Below are 22,509 nucleotides of genomic sequence, written 5' to 3'. Positions count from 1 at the left end.
TGGTCAATAAAAATCCCATCACATTTTTTGCAAGTGTAGAGGTATAAAGCCCCTGGGGGTCCTGGACAAATTCCAATCTAGTTAATTAATTTCTTCCTGGAATAAAACTATACCTGGCATTTCAAAGCCTACTGAACCTTAAAAGAATTAGTAAGTAAAACAGGCAGCAGTAATTCACAGTATTTGGTTTACAAGCTTGATAAAGATAATTATAATCATCCCGTGTTTTCTAGTTGCTTTTTACTCCCCTCCCCAAAAAATCCCATATCACTGTGGCATGTTTCAAAGCTTCAAACCACAGAAGATGGTAGTCCATATTATAAAGTAGAAGAAATGTCCCAATCAAATAATAGCTTAGTACAGAAATTTTCTTATAACTGAACCACGAGAGAAACCAAAATACAGCCTCAGACTCCCCCCCCCCCAGTCACCCTTTGCCAAGCAATAACTTACCTAAACAAATAATCTTGTCCCGAGACTACAATCAAGAGACATAAAAAGTGTGGGATTTGCTCTTAGCAGTAGTCTTGTGCCTGCTTTTTCTATGATTTAGATTCCTCAGGAAGAAATATTAAAAGTGGTTTATTTATATTTCAGCACCAAATTAAGAAGATGGTATCATCCATTCACAGTTCTTACCCCATAACAAGACTAATCCCCAACACCTCATTACAGGAAACATTTTCAGGATTGCATATATCATCTTGTTTAACTAGTACATTTTTAAAGGGTACAGTTGAAAGGTAGGAAATTTAAGGCCGTTCATTGATAAGAAAATAAACAAATAAAACTTTAAGAATTTCTCTCAAAGCGGAAATATATTGTAAGGCTTACAGTAACCAAGGTGATATTTGTCAGGAACTTCATTGGTAAGAACCTAAGAGCATCTTCCTCTTCCTTCCTGGTAGAAAAAACACTTCTTGTTGGAAACATATATATTTTGGGTAGTGTCTGTCTTTAAACTATATTAGAATACTTGGCACTGTGTAGATGGGAAAGGTGTTTTCACCATGTGATTTGTTGCTATGTTTAAGACTCAATAAAGAATATTCAACTGCAAGTCAGTAACAAGCTTTCTTTATTCTATGGGTTGCTCCAATTTAGGATGCCAGCCGCCAATTCATATTAAATTATGACTTCAGTCATTTAGGGAAAAGTAAACCCACATTGCCCTCTAGATAACATTTTTGGCCTTCAAGAAAAATGTTGCATTAACCCCTCTATTAGGGTCAATTCATACATTATGTACATCATAGGGTTACTCTTGCAGTTGAGTTCCATGGCTGTATCACTGTAAAGAAATATACTTGTTTTATGCATAGGGATGTTTTCCCTGCCTCATTGGGCTCTGCTAGTCCCCAGATCTGACTCCAGAGAACCTGAACAGAAAACCAATGTCTACTACACTATCACAGATATTTTGACATACTTGCAGGGATGATCCTGCACCCAGCCCCTAGAAGAATCTCCAGTCTGCCAAGTATTTTGTTAGATCTGCCAGGTCTCCTCATTTGGTTGTGGTCTGGTTTGGCCCAAATCAGGCCCACCTGTTCATTAAATGTCATCATTTGATGTAAGGTGTCAGGCAGGTGAAACCAGAGTGTCAAACTGACAAGCAAGATCAGGCACACACTGTAAGTGTGCCCCCAATTATTCTTTTCCAGCTGCTGGTAGACCGGCTTCATCTGCAGCAATAGAAAAAGACACCAAGTTCAAATGTGCTGAATTAAAACTGGAAAGGAAGAATACTTGTGTCTACCCAACTGCCATGGAAATTGGAGGGGAGGAGCTTCTTGCTCAAATAAGGCAGTAACTTCAACTTGCATGTTTTACACAGTATGGAATAGGTAGCCTACTAGGTCTAAGGTACATGTGGCCTTCTAGGTCCAAGGCAATGGAGGTCTGCCTGGCAGGCTGCCATAAGCACTAGTTGGCTTTGGTCAGCTTGGCTGGACACAAGATGTGCAGGTAGGCATAAGAGTAACATCTCAGAACTTCAAATGAAATTTAGAACCAGCTATTTGGGGGTAGCCGTGGAGCAGTGTTCTAATGCAGACCCAGCTACCATTTAATTTTGATTAGTACATTTTAGCACTTAGTGGCCTTTTGTTTGCTTCAATTCTGACAGACGCAGAACAGGATGAAACTGATGGCAGACAACTATGATGATGACCATCACCACTACCACCACCACCATCACCACCACCATCACAGATCTCCTGGGAGGACACAGCACTCCAACCACAGACCCTCTCCAGAACAGGTCAGTCATGTCTCTCCTTCCTTTACCTTCACGCTTACGCTTATGCCAATTTTCAAGATAGAATAAATGTTCAAAAGAAAGAATAAACAATACAAACGATATGCTCTTTGAACTGAAACTAATAGCTTTGTTATTTATTTCCATCACTCATATAATCTAAACGTTTTCCTTCCTCTTTCCGTTTGGCCTTTTTGTTCCTCTTGTTATGGTTTTCTTTCCTCCTTTTGCTTTCATAGCATTTCTGAAGAGTCCCGATTCAACTATTAAAAGTAATGTTTCTGAGGAATTGCTTTTTTAATGCACTTTAGGGTTTTTGTTTAGATAGCTGTTCTCTTCAAGTATAATTTATTATGGTTGTCTTTTATTAACTCAACCTGTCCATAAGAATATAATTGGTTTGAGTCTGCTCACCAGTAGTAACATAATATTTTATATATATATAAGAGTAAATTTTCAGATACTTGTTGTCCTATGGTATCAAATTATCAAAACAGCTCAGTGATTTTAGTTGCTTCTGGTATTAGAAAGCAAACCTGAAGTATCATAGAGTGCTGAGTATATTTTTCTGTCAGCATCAAAACATAGCATTGTTTGGCTTTGTCACACATTTTATAATAGAAACTGAGGAGAAATTGAAAGTGGCTGAGCTTAAGTGAAGGATCCATAAGTGACGGATGCAAGTGCTTTACCCCAGATGGACTTCACATAGAAGTGTCAGAGAAGTATGAGCTTGGTATGATGCATCAGTTGGGAGGAGGAAGAGGCAGGATTGGCTTATTATGTTGGAGAGAGTATAGAGTGCAGGAACTGAGCAAGGTGAATGAGTGTCAGGGTTCAACTCTGCCCAGACAGGGAACCTGAGGCCTCCTTGGAGAAGGAGCAGAACACCAGCAACCCCCAAGAGCTATTGCATCCAAGCATACCTGATCTAGGTTGAGGTGTCTTCACACCAGTTGCCTATGTTCATGGACAGCTCTTGAAACGTTCTTGGAACCGTTCCCCACAGGAGCAGAGAGATGGTGAGCCAGGCTTTTGGCAAAGTGGCTTACTAGCAGTTCAAGTGAGGCTACTTGAGAGGAGGAAGAAACTTATATAAGTACCTGCCTGAATCAGGGTTTGGTTGAGAGCTTAGATGGGCATCCTATCTTGTTGAGCAGTGTGAAGAGTCCTGTTTGGCTGATGAAGTCAAAGGCCTTCATTGGGTCTGTGAAGGGGGGTCCCTGCTCACAGCATTTCTCCTGCAGCCGGCACAGTGAAAAAACGATGCCAAAATTCATATTTTAAGTACATTCCAGGTTTAATATTTCCAGGTCTCTCTGGCCATTTACGGGGAAGTGGAGACTCTCTTAACTGTCAAAGATCAGACTCAGAGTAGAAAGAGAATAGCTAGAACCTTAAGATGTTACAAGCAGTTCTTAAATAGTAAGAATATTGTGAATAAAAAGAGCAGAAGAATAAGAAAGTAACAGATTAATGAAGCAAGAAAACACAGATTAATTACTTCATTAGATTGTTATACAGAAAACCAGCAAGCAGATCTGTTGCTTCTTTGCTGTCAAAGAAGAACTGAAATGAACTGTAAATGAATTGTTGCCTGTTCTGGCATTTTTTAAAAGCATGAATCATGTGTTTTTCAGGTCAGGTTTGTTATTTGTCATTCCATATAGTTACTGCAATTTGATTGCTCCTTGTTTTTATTACACAAGTCTAAGTTTTCCACTCAGAACTGTGTGTTGCACTCAAAACTGCATCTGGGGTTTTTGTTTTTGGTGACCCAATATATAGTGCTAGTGTAAAACCACAAATCATAGTAAACCTCTTATGGTTAAGTGGTATTTTTAATTTTTAAAAGAGGCGTGTTGCATGCATACTACCAACAGCTGCCTTCAGACTTTGGAAATGTATTAATGTACATTGGAAATGTGCATGAATGCTAGCACTGGGGTAAATCCTCCAACTTTCATGGGGACATTTCACTCCCTGAAGGGCCTCATGAGGCAGCCATTTTGTCTCCTGGCAAAGCCTCAGGGAATGATGGATGTTACATGGTGACAAACAGTTGTTTCTACTGGACCGTCCTGTGGAACACGTTATAACAATGCTGCGCTGCTGATTGTATCTCCTTTGCTACATGCTGTGGTGTCAAAGCTTTTGTTAAATAAACGAAAGAGACGGATGCACTCCGTGCTATCATAGTAAATTATTTCAGAATAGTAAGTCTCACTCCTCCCCCAGCACAAATTCATAGATTTTGCCCTACCTTGAAAATACTGGCTTTTTCATTTGCCCTTGTTGACTCTCCCACTCTCTTCATATTACTGCAGCCTAGGGCTAATTAATGGCTAATCCCTATCCTAACAGCACATATGCTTTTCTGGAGCTGCACTTATATCTGTTACTTAAAATGTAGCCATTAAATGTGCAGTTAAATTCCTTTCTTTTGTATTGCCCATAAATGACACGGAATGCTGTGCCCCCCCCCCTTTACACTTCTATTCCCTTCATGAACTTTTTTTGTGCTATGGGTTGTTGAAGCCATTGTGATAGCTACTGTATAATATCAGCTAACAGGCTGAGCTTGGAAGAAGAGCTTCAGAGGAAGGAGACCATAAGGCTCACTGGCAGAGCAGATGCTTTGCATGTAGAAGGTCCTGATTCAATCGCAGGCATTTCCAGCTAGAAGGTCAGGGTAGGAAAGGCTTTGGCATGACACACTGGAGAGGTGCTGCCAATAGAGTCCCTTGCAAATAGCTTGGCCTGACAGAAGGCAGCTTTCCATATTCCTAAAACTGGTGGAAAGGATTCCCAAGGTAAAAATTGCTAAACACTTACTTGCAAGTTGATTGACACAATTTGCACCAGTTCCACCTAAGTAAGTCTAGGCTTTTGATGGGAAACTCATAAGATTAGCATTTAGCACTGAATTGTTTCTAGTGCAGCTAAATAAGCGACTTTTTAAAAAAGCTCCGCAACCTCCAGCTTGTTTTGAGGGTTCTTGGCAAAGCTAAACTGGCTGCTTGTCAGTGCCATGTTGTTGTTGTTGTTGAGTCGTTTAGTCGTGTCCAACTCTTCCTGACCCCATGGACCAGGGCACGCCAGGCACTCCTGTCTTCCACTGCCTCCCGCAGTTTGGTCAGACTCATGCTGGTAGCTTCGAGAACACTGTCCAACCATCTCATCCTCTGTTGTCCCCTTCTCCTTGTGTCCTCAGTCTTTCCCAACATCAGGGTATTTTCCAGGGAGTCTTCTCTTTTCATGAGGGACATATTTCTCCCCAACTGCGCTCAGACTTTTTTGCCCACTGAATTCTGTAGGGTGCTAAAATCAGCTGCTCACATTATATTAGATGTGGAAGGTAACAAAATCCTATAGTTGACAGTAACCCACAAAAGCATATGGGCCACTACTGTATAGCCAATCATATTATATGACAGTGAGGGACAATGTGGAAGGAAAGGGCTTCAAAGAACGCTGACACATTTATTCCCAGTGAGGGCCAAAAGTAACTGGGGAAAAAAGGGAGATGCTTGTTGGTACACATGGAAATGAATCTGAACCAAGGCACATTGTTTTGACTCAGCCATACTGATGATATACCAGTAGGTCCTCAGAATTTTGTTTCCCAGACAATGACGTTTCTGGCTGATGTGTTCTTCTATTAAAGCTGTTAATTCTGGATGCATGTACAGGTCTAGGCATCACCAAGTTTTATTTGACCTTACATGTTTCCCATAAACTGACTCAGGATTAGTACATTGTCATATTTTCTTTTCTTTTTTAAAAATAAATGGCCCTATACATTTTTAAAAACATAAAGTCTTTTCAGGCCACAGCAAGTAAACATATTTGTTACAAGACATTAAACCCCTTATGTGGCAACCAGCATGAAAAAAAAGAGTATTGTCTGCAACATGTAGAAAGGTTTTATAGTCTCAGGGCCAGTAGTTACATGTTTGACAACTCAATGCATCAGTTGTAGCAGGCTGCAGACAATAAGAAAAGATGCCTTATATCAGCTTTTTTTTATAAAAAAAAATCATAAGATGAGCATATTATTATCACTAGATTTACTTAACTCAAGTTGAGATGTTAATTCTTTGCACTCAGGGACATGAAAGGCATCTGTGACAAGTCTTGTCAGGCAGGCTTTTCCACTGAAGGAAGGAAGCCAAAAGAGTTTAACTCATGAACATTGGGAAGACTGTGTTGTGAAAGCATTTTTAATTGATACTCTTGTCCTACCAAGTATTCTAAAACCACTTCATTGTTTATAGATGTTAGTCATATTATGGGAGCAGTTGTATTCAGTTAGGAGGATGTGGCCTTTCATTCAATCACATTCATACGGTCTGATTCTGGATCAGATGGCTGATGTGGTTGCTCAGAAAATTTCATGATTCAAAAACGTAACATTGTAGTTCACCTAAGAAAAGCAAACAAACAGACCCAGACATATCACTTGAACCTATTTAAGGACTAGCAAATCAGTCTATTCTCAGTCCATGTCACTTTCACATCTATTCACTCATCTCTTTTTCATTCCATTTCCACATTGATTTGTCAACTATATTAAAAGAATCAGTCTAATACTCATGGGATCTGAAACTAGGTAGTCCTTATGTATTTACTGATTTCTGAAATGTGAGAGGCCCATCAGTATTGGCATTCCACTGGCTCCAGAAGACATACCTGTCTGGGAAAGCATTGCTCTGAAATTGAACATCTGATCTTACTGTTTTAAATGGTTTTTAAAAAATGTTTCAATTGTCATGCTTCTTAACCAGTTTGCTTTATTGTATATTTAAATTAAGGATGTTTTAATGCTCTGTATATTAATTAGATATGGGTTTTATAATGGATTTTATAGTTGTAAACTGCTTAGAATGCATATTAGCATATAAGTGGCATATAAATTAATGCTGACTATATTATAATAATAATATTAATATAGTATACATGTTCTATTATTATTAATATTATGCATTGTCCTTAAAACCAGGTTAAATATCAGGGAACCAAACATTTTTAGTTATAGTAATAAATAAAGGAACACATGTTAATTTCTATCTAGTTTAGATGTTGATGTTTTAATTTATCACTTATAGAGTGCCTAAGGTTTTCTAAGAGTTGCACAGAGATTAAAAGCTAAGGCATTCTCTACCCACAGGCTCATTATGGGGGGTGGAAAGACAAGCAAATTCAGGAGCCAGTTCTTGGAGTTATGAAATCTGAGCAGTATCATCTGATCTGGACAGATGATCCCTCCCTGCCTTTAAGCTCGCATGCACACACACAATCCAACAACCCTTAGTCCTCTAGCAGTTCTAGAGCAGCTGGGAGTTAGAGCCATGCTAAGATAATATCTCATCCTATTCAAAGGGCCCAGCTGTACAAAGGGGTGGCAGGAAGGGAAATCTCATTGTCCAATGAAGGCAGTTGCTGCCACACCTTAGCTTGTTTCAAAAAGCACAATGAAAGCAATGAAAAGAGAGCAAACAGACAGTGAAAGCTGCATTCATCACCTACTGCTTATCATGGCATTGCTCCCAAAGACACCCTCATGAAGGCTACGCTGGAAGGCACCAGTCAATGTTACAGTTTTCGCAACAACTTTGGCAATGACACTTAATCCATTTGCTGTCTTCTACAAACACTGCATGAGCATACTGCCAGGAAGAGGCCACAGTGCCACCACCAGCATAGCCATAGCTCAATAGGAAGAAAGAACCCACACTCATATATTTATTTCTTTGTATTTAAAGGATTTTTAGACCCCCTTTCAGCCTAAACCTTTGAGGTTACTCTCAGAAAAAATGAAAAATTGTTTGCTTAAATAAACTTCTAGAGGCATTTTCAAAATAGAAGTAGGCAGACAAGCTGCATGGCTGCAAATAAAGTAAAAAGACTTAAAGCTTGTACATTTCATGTCCAGGAATTCCACAATCCTGTGTGGTCACATCTTTGATCTAACATGACTAGCACTGATAATAAAATGGAAAATTTAAGAAAAAAACACCAAATTGAGCTACCTTTTGCCTTGCAATCATCCTGTTGTATCCAAAATGTCAGCCAAATTAACTTTTGGTGGTCCAGGTCCTGCTTAGGACCAGCACTATGCAACATAGCTATCAAGTGTCCCTTTTTTGAAGGGACAGTCCCTTATTCCTGCGCCATGTCTCACTGCTGTCCCTTACAAAAAAAATTCCTTCCAGTAGCACCTTAAAGACCAACTAAGTTAGTTCTTGGTATGAGCTTTCGTGTGCATGCACACTTCTTTGATGGTTGTCCCTTAAATGTCCCTTAAATTTCAAAGGAAGCAGCACCTCTCCCTCCCTCCCTGCCAGCCAGGGAGGAGGGAGGCTCCAACTGTGTTGCTTGGCTGTGTTGCTCACCCAATAAGAAGTCTAAGAAAAACTGGGCGGTGGAGCTTGCATGCCTTGTGTGTGGCTAAATGCAAGCTGAGGGGGTTTGTGAATGCTGGACACCATTTTGTTGCACGTGCTGCTGCAAACTTTGCAGTGCAAAGCCAGGCCGGGGAGCCATCTTAAGTTGAGGCTGCACAGGCCTTGTGGTGCATGTGATTCAGATTCTATTCAGTTGAACCTCTGGTTACAAAGTTGGTTGGACAGTGTTCTCGAGGCTACCAGCATGAGTTTGACAAGACTGCAGGAGGACAGGAAGACTGGAGTGCCTGGAACAGGTGAGGCTGCAGGTCCCTTATTTTGGCTGCTGGTCCCTTATTTTCAAGGCTGCTGGTCCCTTATTTTCAAATCCGTAAGTTGACAGCTATGCTATGCAAGCGTTCACATTTTAAAAAGGTGTACATAAAATCGCATCTCGTTTGGCCTAATATTTGGAACAAACTGAAGCTGCTAGTTTGCAAGGCCAGCTCCTTATACATGCCATTACTGTAATCAAGTCTTGGATTCCTGCATAAGCTGCAGAGCTGCCCTCAAGCAGGATTTCTGATCCGAGGCAGTCAAGTCCAAGCAGCACTAGAGCAAGACTTTGGCCAGGGGAAAGGCAGAGGAAGACAGGCCACCATTCCAGTGACAGCAGTTCAGCCAATTCCATAGCCAAGAGGCTGGAAGGAAACATTGTAGAACCTATACAAGTGACAGTTTCCACAGGAGAAGGGTTCAAGGGCCACCTGAAGACCACTGTTTATTATATTCAAGCAGTGCTACTAAAATTGCACGACCACATCTCTAAGTATTGTCGGTGTTGGCGTAACAGGAGAAGCTTCTTGCCCAGGAGCCTGAGAGACTTGAAAAATGAAGAGGGCCATCTAAGCTAATGGAGGGTGTAGGAGCCAAGTCCACTGCTTCCTTCAACAATATTCAACAATATAAAAACTGGATCTACAATTGCACTCAAAATTCATGCACGGTGAAATTAGGGAGACCATTTTGCAAAATATTTTCTAGGGGAGGACTAAGATACTCCATTAGTTCAGGCTACTGAACTTTTCTTTGAAAATTTGTCAGAAAATTGTTTTATGATACACTTCGCCTCATCCCTGCTTTTCAAGTCATAACTTTCTCTTCTTTTCCTTCTTTTTTGTTTTGCTTTTAACCCAGTGGCATTCTCACAGCTGGAACATTTGTTTGTTCGTATAACCATGCCATTTTATTTCTGTCTACTACTACGCTTAGCAAATCTGTGGCAGCTTCTGCTTTCTGTTATTTATGTTAAAAGGGAAGAAAGCAAACCATTCAGATATTTCTTTCCAAAATGTGAGTGCAGAAGACTCTTTAAACCCCAAATAAAATAGAAATATTTCAATTGGGGCCAGAAATGAGTTAATAGTACACAATATATTGTAAACAAACAATCAAGTAAAAATAATGTTTCAATTGATTCAAAGATAGTACAGTGGTACCTGGTTACAGATGCTTCAGGTTACAGACTCTGCTAACCCAGAAATAGTACCTCGGGTTAAGAACTTTGCTTCAGGATGAGAACAGAAATCGTGCTCTGGTGGTGCAGCAGCAGCAGGAGGCCCCATTAGCTAAAGTGGTCTTCAGGTTAAGAACAGTTTCAGGTTAAGAATGGACCTCTGGAATGAATTAAGTACTTAACCCGAGGTACCACTGTACGTCAAGGCTCTCTTCATGCTGTTTGTTAGAAAAAGTAAAATCCTATCTGAAGTTTTTGACATGTGTGATGGCTGTAGTAGATTATGGCATTAGTAGCAGTAGCAGGGATGCAGGTGGTGTTGTGGGTTTGCCGATCAGAAGGTTGGTGGTTCAAATCCCCGCGACAGGGTGAGTTCCCGTTGCTCGGTCCCTGCTTCTGCCCACCTAGCAGTTTGAAAGCACGTCAAAGTGCAAGTAGATAAATAGGTACCACTCTGGCGGGAAGGTAAACGGCGTTTCTGTGCGCTGCTCTGGTTCGCCAGAAGTGGCTTAGTCATGCTGGCCACATGACCCAGAAGCTGTCTGCGGACAAATGCCAGCTCCCTCAGCCTATAGAGCGGTCAGGGGTACCTTCACCTTTATTTTTAGGATACAGTGCCATAGAAGATGAGTGGCTTGAATCCTGATCCTTAGACACTTTGCTTTAACAAGATCATGTGGGATTTGACCATTTAGAGTAGGGGTAGCCAACATGGTGCCCTCCAAATGCTTTTGGATTCCATCTTCCATCATCCCTACCCACTGGCCATACTGTTAAAGTCCACTAACATCTGGAGGGTACCACATTGGCTACTCCTGCACTAGAGCATTTTGAGAAACACTGGCCAAGTGTAGAAAGTTAAATTGGTCAAGCAGTTAAAAGGGATCAAAAGCAGCAAATAAGGGACTATGCAAGTAGAATTATAAACTGAAATAAAAATGAATGCCTTCAGTGTCCCTATTGAAATAAATATGGTAAAAAATGGGCTGGCTTTATTCTTAGTTTAATTATATTTAAATTTATATCTGACTGCCATATTTTTCTGCTTAATTCAGTAATGTACATAAAATCTGTCTTAATGTCTGCTTTAAAAAATATAACATCAGCTGATCTTTTATTATATTGACTTGATTGAGGTTAGTAGTGATGTTGCCAGTGTGGGTTTTCACAATGTAGTATATGGTATATTTGAATAATAAACAATAATGCAACATCACAATGTTATGCGTATTTATTCACAAGTAAGATTGTCCCTAACACAAGATAAATTTCAGAGTTAGCCAACTGCAGAAATCTCAATACTGAAAAAAAGTAATTCATAAAATATATTTAATTGATTTATTTATTTACAATCCCATATTGGTGTCTTCCAGGGATAAGATAATATGTATCTGATGGTAGTAAGGTAAAGGTAAAGGTACCCCTGCCCGTACGGGTCAGTCTTGACAGACTCTAGGGTTGTGCGCTCATCTCACTCTATAGGCCGGGAGCCAGCGCTGTCCGCAGACACTTCCGGGTCACGTGGCCAGCATGACAAGCTGCATCTGGCGAGCCAGCGCAGCACACAGAACACCGTTTACCTTCCCGCTGGTAAGCGGTCCCTATTTATCTACTTGCACCTGGGGGTGCTTTCGAACTGCTAGGTTGGCAGGCACTGGGACCGAACGATGGGAGCTCACCCCGCCGCAGGGATTCGAACCGCCGACCATGCAATCGGCAAGTCCTAGGCGCTGAGGTTTTACCCACAGCGCCACCCGCGTCCCATCTGATGGCAGTAGTTAAAGTAAATATGGTAACCTGTGTACACAATCCATCAATTATTGCTACTTTTAAAATCTCTGTTAATCCCAGTGATGGTTTGTTGCGGCACAAGAAAGAATCTATGCCTGACACAAAAGTTGACTATGACATAAGCTGGAGTAAAGAGGAATGTGAGTAGAATTCTGCTCATACAGTGATCCTGTTCCAGCTTCTTCTCTGTGCACCACACCCAAAAAGCAACTCCTGAAGGCTGAGGAACATTCTGCAACAGTGTGGAATGCAGCCCATGGGGATGCAGCAAGAATAGGCCATAAGTAGGCACCTTGCATTAATACAAGGCATCTATTGATGTAAGCTATACTGTTTTCCTCCTTTTTAAAAAAAGTTTCTTTCCCCTAAAAGAGACTTCCATTCCCTACGTCCACCTGGTTTCTCAGACCACTTAAGCATTTCTTTGCAATTTCTGTGGGGTTGAACTCACCTTATCATTGCAAGATGGCCATGGCTTTGTGTGTGTTTTTCTTTCCACGCCACCTGAGCTACCTGCATCTTGATCTGAAAAAGCCCAATGAAAGAATTTACCTCATGAACTGAAACACAGGAAACAGGGGAGGCTGACTGCCGAGCACCTGAGATTAGCGCAGTCAGTTTTTCTTTCTTCCTTTAAAAGTAAAAAGATTTCACTTAAAAAGACACATGACCAGAAAAACCAGGAGCACAGTATGCAGCCTCCCAATTCTCTTCCATGAAGGGTTCAAAGATATGATTTGTAGAATGAAATAACGGACATCACAAACACCCTTTGGTCACCTTGGAAATAAAATAGTCACAAGAAACCCCTGTATCTCACCTATGAGCATTGCACCAATATTTCCTCTCCCCTTTCATAATTTTTGAATGTAATTTCTCTTGTGATAAATTGATGGAGAATGGTCAAGAAAAAATGCAGGGGACATTTTTGGCACCACATTAGTATACCATGCAGTAATGGCTTGGATTGATTTTATGTAAGAATATACTTGCCTCGCTAAGTTATCTCATTCTTTGTCATGTTGTATCATATATGTCTGTGCCTTCCTGAAAGGAAAGCTTTTATTATTGTAGTAATTACCAATATGCCTGTGATATACATGTCGGTTCAGAGGTCAGCCTCACGGAGATCTATCACAGCTGCTTCCAGGTAGGTGAGCATAGGATTTCAGCCTTAGACTCTTTCTGCAATAGTCTGAATTGGTTTTTATATGCAAACCATTGCTGTTGAATTGTACAATCCACTTTTGATTCACAGTTGCAGTTGGATATATGGAATGACTTACTATATTCTTGCTTTTGTTGCTTGTGATATAACATAGCTGCTGCTTAAATTTCATAACATTTTCTTTGAAAACTTTAATGCCTTCATCATTGAAGATCGATGTATCTTCAGTTGCACCACCGTAACTAACCGTTTCTTCTTTCATTCCAATGCTAACACCTTCTAATGTCTGGCTGGCAGGATGATGAGGAGGGAATATGGGCCTAAGCGGTTCCTATAAGCCAAAGTTCCAGTTTTGTTTTGAGGGGTGAGATACCATTTTTATTCTCTATTTAGATGCAATTTCATATTGTCTGAACTGTGAGCTACATGGACAGGTGTATCTCATGAACATTAAATACCGTAAATGTTTTAGTGTCTATCTGGAGTCACAGGTTGACAATAGTTTTGAATAGTTGTGGATGACCATAATTAACTGTGATTATTCTGATTTGTAATGGTATGGTGCCATGTTATTGAAGATAAACGTAAGATTCCCACCACCACCAATTTATTTACGTCCTTTATTGCAGTTATCAGGGTTTTTGCCTTCAGTCAGATTATACCAATGATGATGGTATGTAAATTGCACTGAAGTGTCTTATTTGGTTCAACTTATGAGATGGCCATCTCATTGGCTAATAATAATACTGCACAAGTAAAATTTGTCAAAAATAAAAATAAGGTGATTATTTCTGATGTAGGGGAAACGGCCACTTCTGTTCTGTAGTGCTCTAAAGCAAATGAGGCACACTGAACTTTATAAACAGGAAGGACATACGTACCTTGTTATGTATTCAATATAGGAATGCTATTGTAGGTGGGGGAGGGGCACTCACAGAAGCCTCGCCACAGTGTACCTGTGCATATCGCTCTGTGCTTTAAGTCACCACACATTAGTGCAGTGAGTGGGGAATGCCTGCAGTAAGCCTTTTTGAGTTCATTTGAATGTGAGTAGAATTCTCTGCTTGTAGCCCATGATAAAGCATGGTCCCTGCTCACCTGAGGCATTCTGCTTAACTTCAAGGTAATGCAAGTAGAAGCCCCTTTCAGACTTTTAACGCTTAATGACTGGGGACTTGAGTGTGCAGGGCAATGTGCACAGGAGTGCTTCTATGCCCCCATCTACAGACACAAAGAAAATGCCTTTTATTCCTATGTTTAATGAAAGCATGGAAGTTGTGGAACGTTGGTGTATATTGACAGTTCTGACCTTTTGACTGGAAAATATTTTTCAAAGTATCATTGGGCATGGAGGTCAGCAGGGATCTCCAACCTTAGGCTGGCCTGGCTGGCCAGGCCCAAAATTGTAGTCTCCAGCCCCCACCTCTTCACCTATCAAGCCCTGACCAGCCATTCACTGGAGCTTCAGTGACACTACTTTGGAGGGAACGGCCTTTGTGGAGAGGATCTCTGAGAGTCTTCAAGTAGAGGGAACCTCCCCCACCACCTTTTTTGTGGCTTGGCAGCCACTGAGAAGCAAAGACTAGTGAGGTGGTTGCCAGGCTGTTCCAGTATGGTTGAGCCAGCATTCCTCTCAGCTTTTGAGCTGGGGTGGTGACATGGATTTCCATGAAACTGCTAAGATCAGACAAGGAAGGGGAGAAGCTTGTACTGTTGTGCTACTCCCACATACTTCCTGTTGGTGCCATATACTGGCATTCTGGTGGAAAAGGTGGGGAATTGGGGGTGGCAGGAACACGGGCAATGGCAATGGGTGGAATTAAACTACAGATGCAATGATGCAGGATTGCTGGGAAAGCATCACAGAATAACTGAAAAAGTGGGAGGATGTGTGAATGGGCCATTATAAATCTACTTCAAATGCACTTTTAATGTATCAATGACACGTTCCTGAATAAAACAGAAGTCTGGGTGGTCCCTTTGGCTTCGATAAAGCAGGAGTGCGTCAGTGGGAAGATTAAAGGTTACTGATCCTTCAGTTCTTGTACAGTGTAAAATATGGGGCTGGTTAAGAATGAATTGCAACTAAGGCCATGTGTATGTTGACTGGAAGTTGTTGACTTAGTAACATTGATAATTTCTGGGCTTTATTTTCAAAGTGACACATATTTGTGTTCTTGTTAGAGAGGATATTTACGAACATATGGTGTGGCTATCAAAACCAGAACAATATTTGAATGTATAGTTACATATTACAGATACAAATGCAAATTGTATGTTCTGTGAGATGTGCTACTAAATTTCACACAGAGGAAAGAGGACAATCCTATATACAGTTAAGCATGTGTAAGTGTTGCTGAAATTAAGATGTATATATGCTTGCTTAATTGTCTGTTGGAAAATACCCAGGTTATATGTGGTGGTAAGGTTTGCCAGCACTTAAATTGTTATACTTTAGCTCCTGATTTTTCTCTCATCTACTGTTGAGAAATATATTGAAAAGGAGCCCAGCTTTGTTCATGTGATTTTCTACTAAATGTTTGCTGTTTGTTTTTATACAATACTATGTGTAATTATAAAGCTTTCCTTATGAAGGAGTTGCTACTGCAATAAGCATTCCTTTTGCTGCTTTCAAGCAACAGTCTGATTTTACATCTCATTGTGTGCACATGGATGCACAAAATAGATTTTTGTTTGCTTTCCAGGTGCAGAAGTATTTGGGCAAAACAGCCCATAGGATTCCATTCCTTTGTTGGGTTGCCAGTGTAATTTACACCCTATTGTTTTATTCCAGAATCTTGATGAATATCTTTTTTGCTATGCCAACAGGAGCCTGGTATGAATCCAAAGCTGGAAGCAGCAGCTTTCATTTCCCCAGATTATTCTGAAATGTAGATTTATTTATTATTTCCCCCATTCTCCTTCACAATGGATGTGAGGCTTTCATAGCTTTGGCTAAGACATTAGACTTTTGCTGTAGTGACCCTTTCTCCTCTCCCAACCCACCAAGAGCACAGGCACTTATGTAGAACATAACTTTTACTGAGTAAATATTCTCAGTATTTATTTTCTTGTTGTTACAGGAGATAATCAAAATTTATCTGATGAATTGTAATGGTTTTCTATGAGGTTTATAAGTTTAATTTTAGATGTTTGGTAAGCCATCTGGTGCTTTGGAGGAGGTTTAGTAAAAATGTTTTAAATGAATATAGATGTGAAGAATAGGGCATTGTGACCAATCTGTGTGTTATGATTCTGAGTCTATTCTAAGCCAGGCAGATGCAGAATTCTTGCCTGCCAGCAGCATCTGGGGGAAGACCAGTGTTCACAGCTACTGGGTCAGCAGGAATAGCTGAGGGTGTTTATTCCATCTAATGCTTGTTCCATGTGCTGCCGCACCAATTATATCTGGTGGATGTTATGTGATGGACTGTGTTTTAGTAAGGAAGAAGAGATACCCCATATTCAGGGCATCTAGGGAAGACTTTGTGATGGTTAACTGTTGAATCAGGTGAGGAGAAAGGATATATACACCTTACAGCTATCTGTTCACCTGGTCCACCACTCAGTTGAAGTTCTCACGGTTGTCATATCAATTACCCATTGGGCCTGCAGATTCTGCTTTTTCAGGTCACCAAAAGAGAAATCTCTTATCCACAATTTGACCTGGGTTGCATCACTGAGGTCTTAGTGCAGTGGTAGATAAGAATGGTGACATTTATCTATCTCAGTTAAGTCCACCAGTTACTCAGTGGTGCAGCAAGATAGACCCAATGGGGAGAGAGGTAGGGTTGCTATTGTCTATCATGATATTATATTCCTTGCTTGGCGCCCTACCCATCAATCCACTGAGTTTGAATGCCTTTATTTGATACTGGGTATCAGGAACAGGACAGTGATTCTGTTTGTGTACCACCACCCAACTGTTGAACAATCTTCCTGCCTGAAGTTACTGAGGTGGCCCTACATTTACACTGGAGTCTCCAAGGGTTAAAAGTTGAGAGGGAAAGTGAAGAGGCTCAAATCTCTCTAGAATGTTTGTGGTTTGTTCAAAATCACAAAAAATAAGTTTATGAGAAAGTATACCATAGATCAAAAAATGTACCAACAGGACCATTTATTTTTAAAATACCATTAATATTTATTTGAAATGAAGTTTAATTGAAAAAGGTGGGTTTATATTTAGAAAAGGTTTTTAATACTGGGATGTCAGACCAATGCATTGTTTTTGTTCTATTACTAGGCAATTGCTTATGATAGCAAAAAGAAATGAGCAACCATAGCACATCTTTACATAAAATGTTAAACATATTCATATAATTTACATCCATAAAGTTATTAAGGAGGACTACTTGGTTTTGAAACCAAGCTTTGCAGCTAATTTCTTCGGTCTCACCATCACCTCTGGCCAACCATTATTACTGAGGAAGCACCTTTTTAAAAAAAAATATAATCAGACGTGAGGACTTAAGGCAATGAAGGTTCTATCATTCCAGCTTTAATTCTCTGGAAAAGCTACTTCAGCCTCAGGGAGGTGACTGAACATACTGTGCGCAGACATGGATTTCACTACTTACCTTTTCAGAAGATGCCTTCACAGAACCCTCAAACTGCTCTTTAAACTTCTCCAAGTTCAAGAAGCAATTTGCAAATTGACACAAGCTCAGTTTAAAAGGGAACCTGGGGGGCATTTATCCTGCTGAAAGCTCTCAACTCAGGAGAAGTTTTAAGGGAAGTTTGAGGCTTCTTTGAGTAGAACGTCTAAAAACGTAACTCTGAGAAAACGTAGGTGTGTGTCCAGAATGTGTGTGTGTTCCCTTCTGGATCACATCCTGTACCTCGCATTAAATTGAACAGATGGTTTCGGCTTCTAAAATGTAAAATCTCCCAAGAGGCTCATGAATATATTGGACATGATCTTCAACAGACTTCTCCAATCCAGTGAAAAGAACAAGATTCCAAGAAACCAACTGTGTCTTGTGTATAATTAAATTCAGTTCATATTATATGAATGACAGACCTTTTTTATATTACCAGAGGGACACATTTACATAAAAAGAATAATGAAAATGAGAGAGAGAAATTTCTAGATGTTCACAAAAATGATCCATTCCTCTATTATTAAATTAAAGAGTGGGAAAAATAATTTTAGGATGCAATAATTTAATCTGTACTCCAAATTCATTTATTTCCTCTGTCCTTCTTGTACTTTGTTTCCAGCCACAAATTTTGGTTCTGGAAATGCAGTATATTATGTATTAATAAATACTCCATTAGATTTGCTGACACATTTGTTGAATTCAGAACACTTGTAGCACATCTTCATTCTCTCATGAGAGGATCATAACGCAAGAAAGATTTAACTTATTAGCATGCTATTAATATGATAAATATTTATATAAATATAAATATAAATATTTCCGCAGGCTCAGTCGGACCTGCTTGTCTTTCAGAAGCAGAAACTTTACAATACAGTATATGTAAGTTACCCCCTGCTATATTATAATAATCCATTAGCTCCTTGCTTGTCAAAGTAACAGGATGTGCAGTCACTTTCAGTAATTAACTCACCTGCATGTCTTACAGAGAACTGTCAGAGCTGGATCCAGACTTCCCTGAAGTCTCTTGAAAAAGACAGAAAGTTTGCCTTGATCACTGCAAGAAGCATTTGGATGAATGCTGCATATCATAATTTGCTTGCTAAGTGCCACCTTGTCTAGGACTGGAATCAGAATTACTAATACCATTTGATCCATTAGTCCCCACCCCACCCCCAACACACACACAGATAGTACTTCGTTATGTATGTAAAGCTAAGTGGTTCTGAATGTTTATGACACTGTGTTTGTAAGCCTGGTTTGGAACATAGATTCAGTGGGATCATAACACTTAGATGATATATGATGAATTGAGTATCATTTCCCCCATAAATTCTTCTGAAGGCAGGAGTGCCAAACTAAGAAATACTTTTACATACCTATAAACCAGTAGGCAGGTTGCTTTGTGTGAGTACAAAAATAGGTTCAATCCGGGAGAACTTTTTATTGAACAACTAAGTAAATCACACAAAAATTGAAAGCTGATTGTTCTCAGTATCTTCCCCGCCTCGCCCCTGGCTCCTAGGCAATCCAGACTCTTCGACTATTTGCAGGTTAGGGAAAGGAGTTCACAAATATAAATCCTATGCTTTGCAATATATGTTCTTTTGTCAGGTCTGTTTCTTGTGTTGTTTTGATATGTAACTAGGTGCAATAGCAGCGCTGGTTGGTACACCTCCAGGAATGTCTCAGGATGTGGTGGCATTAACTACTGCTTTTCTTCTTTCATTTACCTTGAACTTCGACATGATTGCATGTTTGAGAAAAATACTCTGTACAAATTCCTGCTATGAAAATCTTTGTGATTACAAAGGGTGTTTCCCACTTGCCTTGTATTGCTTGCTGCTGGCACAGATCTTGCTCAGAGAGATGACAAGCATTGCTTTTGAAGCAGAGTCACATTCTTTTAAAATGGTGCATGAACTACGTTTTTGAAGTCAGTCTACTTCAGTAAGAATGTATTTTACAGGACTTCTATCAGTGTGGCCTCTTAAACTCTGGGGTGCTGATTTTTCATCTGGAATAGTGATTCGAAACTTAATCTGCTTGAGTTTTGTGTTCAGATTTAATAGTACTTCACACCTCTTTCATTTATTATACATATAAACAGCCTATTTTCCAACTCTGGGTAGGAAATTAAATCAGGAAAAGTTTTTTACTAAAAAGTTCAAGGAAAAAAGGTTTGGCTTAAAAAACCTTTTTGGGAGGGGGGCAGAAAGAAGTTCTAAAATTGATGTCAGTTTGGGGATTTTTTTTTCAAAGGGTTAATGGAATGGGCTGACCGTTTCCCCTGCCACAATAGCAGGTTCCCTCTCCCATCCTTTATGCCTAGAATGAAGCTTCTCTAACTAGATTTTCATGTACCTGGCAATTTCAAAAAGGCTTCTGTCAGGCCATGTTTATGGAAGCCATTCCTGTCTGTTTCTCACTTAAAGCCGAGCCGAAGTAAATGGTGGTGGGTGGGGCCTATAGAGCATCAGCAACAGTACCCTCTTGCTGGTGGTGCATTTGCATACCCTCCAACACAATGTGGCCCAAATTTGGGACACCATCTTCCGGGTCTGCACTCCCGCACAAATCACGTAACCCGTGAGAGATTGAGGATCTGGAAAAATAGCTTTTGGGGGGCACGGTGCCCATAAATGCTCATTTTGGGGCACCATGCAAGATCACGGACCTTAAAAACAGCTTGGAGGGGGGCAAGAACTTAGCCCCAAATGGCCACCATATACTTGGGGGGGGGACAGGATGTCCCCTTTCTTCCAATGGTATGCATTTGCGTCTCAAGGCCCCAAGGCCCACCCCCAAAATAAATACACACAGACACTTATATTAGTTTAGGTTTTGGGGCAAATTTTGGCCACAACTTTATTGAAATACAATCATGTGAGCGGTATTGGCTTAGGCATTGACTCCCCACTATAACTGACTCCACCTCTCAGGGTGATCTTTCAATGGGGTAAACCAAACGAGGGAGCAAGGTCGATGAGGACCAACCTAAGCTCACCCTGGGGTTCCTGTGGTCCTGGCATGGCCCCAGCCCTTCAAGCAGACTTCGGATGAGATCCAGGACCCCCAGATTCCTTTAACGGAATACCCAATTCCTGGAGGGGCAGGTGATGGCCGCACCTCCCCTTCCCACAATCCAACTGAGCCAATGCCTAACCGCCACCTTACAAGTTGTGACGATTTGCTAAGGGGTAGGCGAAAACCAAATGGCTAAAAGCCAATCTGCCAAATGGAAAAAATTCCTACCCAGCCCCTGTTCCAAAACAGGCGACCCAAACCAAAGCAAGGCCAAGCGCCTCTACCTAAACTAGGGTGGGTGGCCGGGTGTTCAGCCGTGCAAATGCAAGTGCCCCACTTGGATCACACTGCTGCTTTTAAAGCCCCTGGAATCAGGCCACCTACTGGCTGTTGGCTAAAGCAGCCTGGCATGATCCCAGGGGAATGGCCAGGACTTCCTTCTTCTCCCCCCCCCCCATTTTAACCCTGTCAGGTGAGCTCTTGGGTCCCGAGCGCAACCAGGACCCTCTGTTATGAGGATCCTATTTGCCAGGATGGAGCAGGGTGAGTTAGTAGTAGGGTCAGGGGCCTCAGAATTAAGAAATTCCTCAGGTGGTACAGCCTTCTTTTCCTTCTAGTTGTTTAACCAGTATTGCTGCATGTTAAAGATAACAGAGATGAACTAAAATAAAAGAAGAAGGCAGAAGGAGGCTACAACACTTATACAGTGGTGCCCCGCAAGACGAATGTCTCGCAAGACGGAAAACTCGCTAGACGAAAGGGTTTTCTGTTTTATGAGCTGCTTCTGTCAAAAGTCAAAACTGAATTTGGCAGCTGCACTTTGGGATCAGCATGCTTAGGACTGAATTTGATACTCGGCAGAACAGAAAGTTAGTAAAAGTTCACATTTCCAAATATGCTGCATGAATGAAAATTTTGCACTGTCGGAACTGCTTTGGTTGCTGTGACATAAACATTAGTAAAGGTAAAGGTAAAGGTACCCCTGCCCGTACGGGCCAGTCTTGCCAGACTCTGGGGTTGTGCGCCCATCTCACTCAAGAGGCCGGGGGCCAGCGCTGTCCGAAGACACTTCCGGGTCACGTGGCCAGCGTGACATCGCTGCTCTGGTGAGCCAGAGCTGCACACGGAAACGCCGTTTACCTTCCCGCTAGAAAGCGGTCCCTATTTATCTACTTGCACCCGAGGGTGCTTTCGAACTGCTAGGTTGGCAGGCGCTGGGACCAAGCAACGGGAGCGCACCCCGCCGCGGGGATTCGAACCGCCGACCTTTCGATCGGCAAGCCCTAGGCGCTGAGGCTTTTACCCACAGCGCCACCCGCGTCCCGACATAAACATTAGTATTTTGATAAAATATAAACTTGGAGGCCAGTCCCTGGAAAATGTGGTGGAACCACATTATGTTGGTGTGCTCAACTGTTGCAGAGACCATCGTAAAAGCTTATTCTATACAATTTCTGGAAATTGAGTCAGATCACCGTTATGATGCTATTACCAAGATGCTTGTAGAGTGGACCCTGGCTTTGATGATAAAGGTATTAAAGGATTTCAGTCACACACCAACTTTATGTTGGCACTCTACATGAAACCATGGTTTCCAAAGAGCTCCTTCGACGTATGCAAATGCTTCCATATTCACACTAGAGTTATCCCCCTCCACCTCTCTCTTTAACCACAGCACTTGCTGCCTTAAGAGGCTCTTCCCAAAATTCACTTGAGCTTTGGGAATGCTTTTTTATGCAGTGTGAGGGATTTGGTTTTGGAAG

At 41.0% G+C, this 22,509-nt stretch overlaps 1 protein-coding gene across 12 annotated transcripts in view; it reads left to right on the top strand.

Moving 5' to 3' along the window:
- ERC2 (ELKS/RAB6-interacting/CAST family member 2) overlaps window positions 1-22,509 on the top strand; it is a 505,832-nt gene that overhangs the window by 366,755 nt on the left and 116,568 nt on the right. For 8 of the 12 annotated variants that reach the window (XM_083727002.1, XM_083727012.1, XM_083727006.1 and 5 more), the window contains one exon: window positions 2,129-2,263. In XM_083727002.1, the coding sequence (XP_083583128.1) occupies window positions 2,129-2,263 (135 nt within the window). Of the gene's footprint in view, window positions 1-2,128; window positions 2,264-13,418; window positions 13,486-22,509 lie in introns of all 12 variants that reach the window. The other 4 variants (XM_083727004.1, XM_083727011.1, XM_083727003.1 and 1 more) reach the window with 1 other exon arrangement.

The sequence above is a fragment of the Podarcis gaigeae genome (genome assembly GCF_964106915.1).
Source record: "Podarcis gaigeae genome assembly, chromosome: 2".
Lineage (NCBI taxonomy): Eukaryota > Metazoa > Chordata > Lepidosauria > Squamata > Lacertidae > Podarcis > Podarcis gaigeae.
Note: the sequence above shows the minus strand (reverse complement) of the source record. Positions and strands in the feature narration are given on the sequence as shown.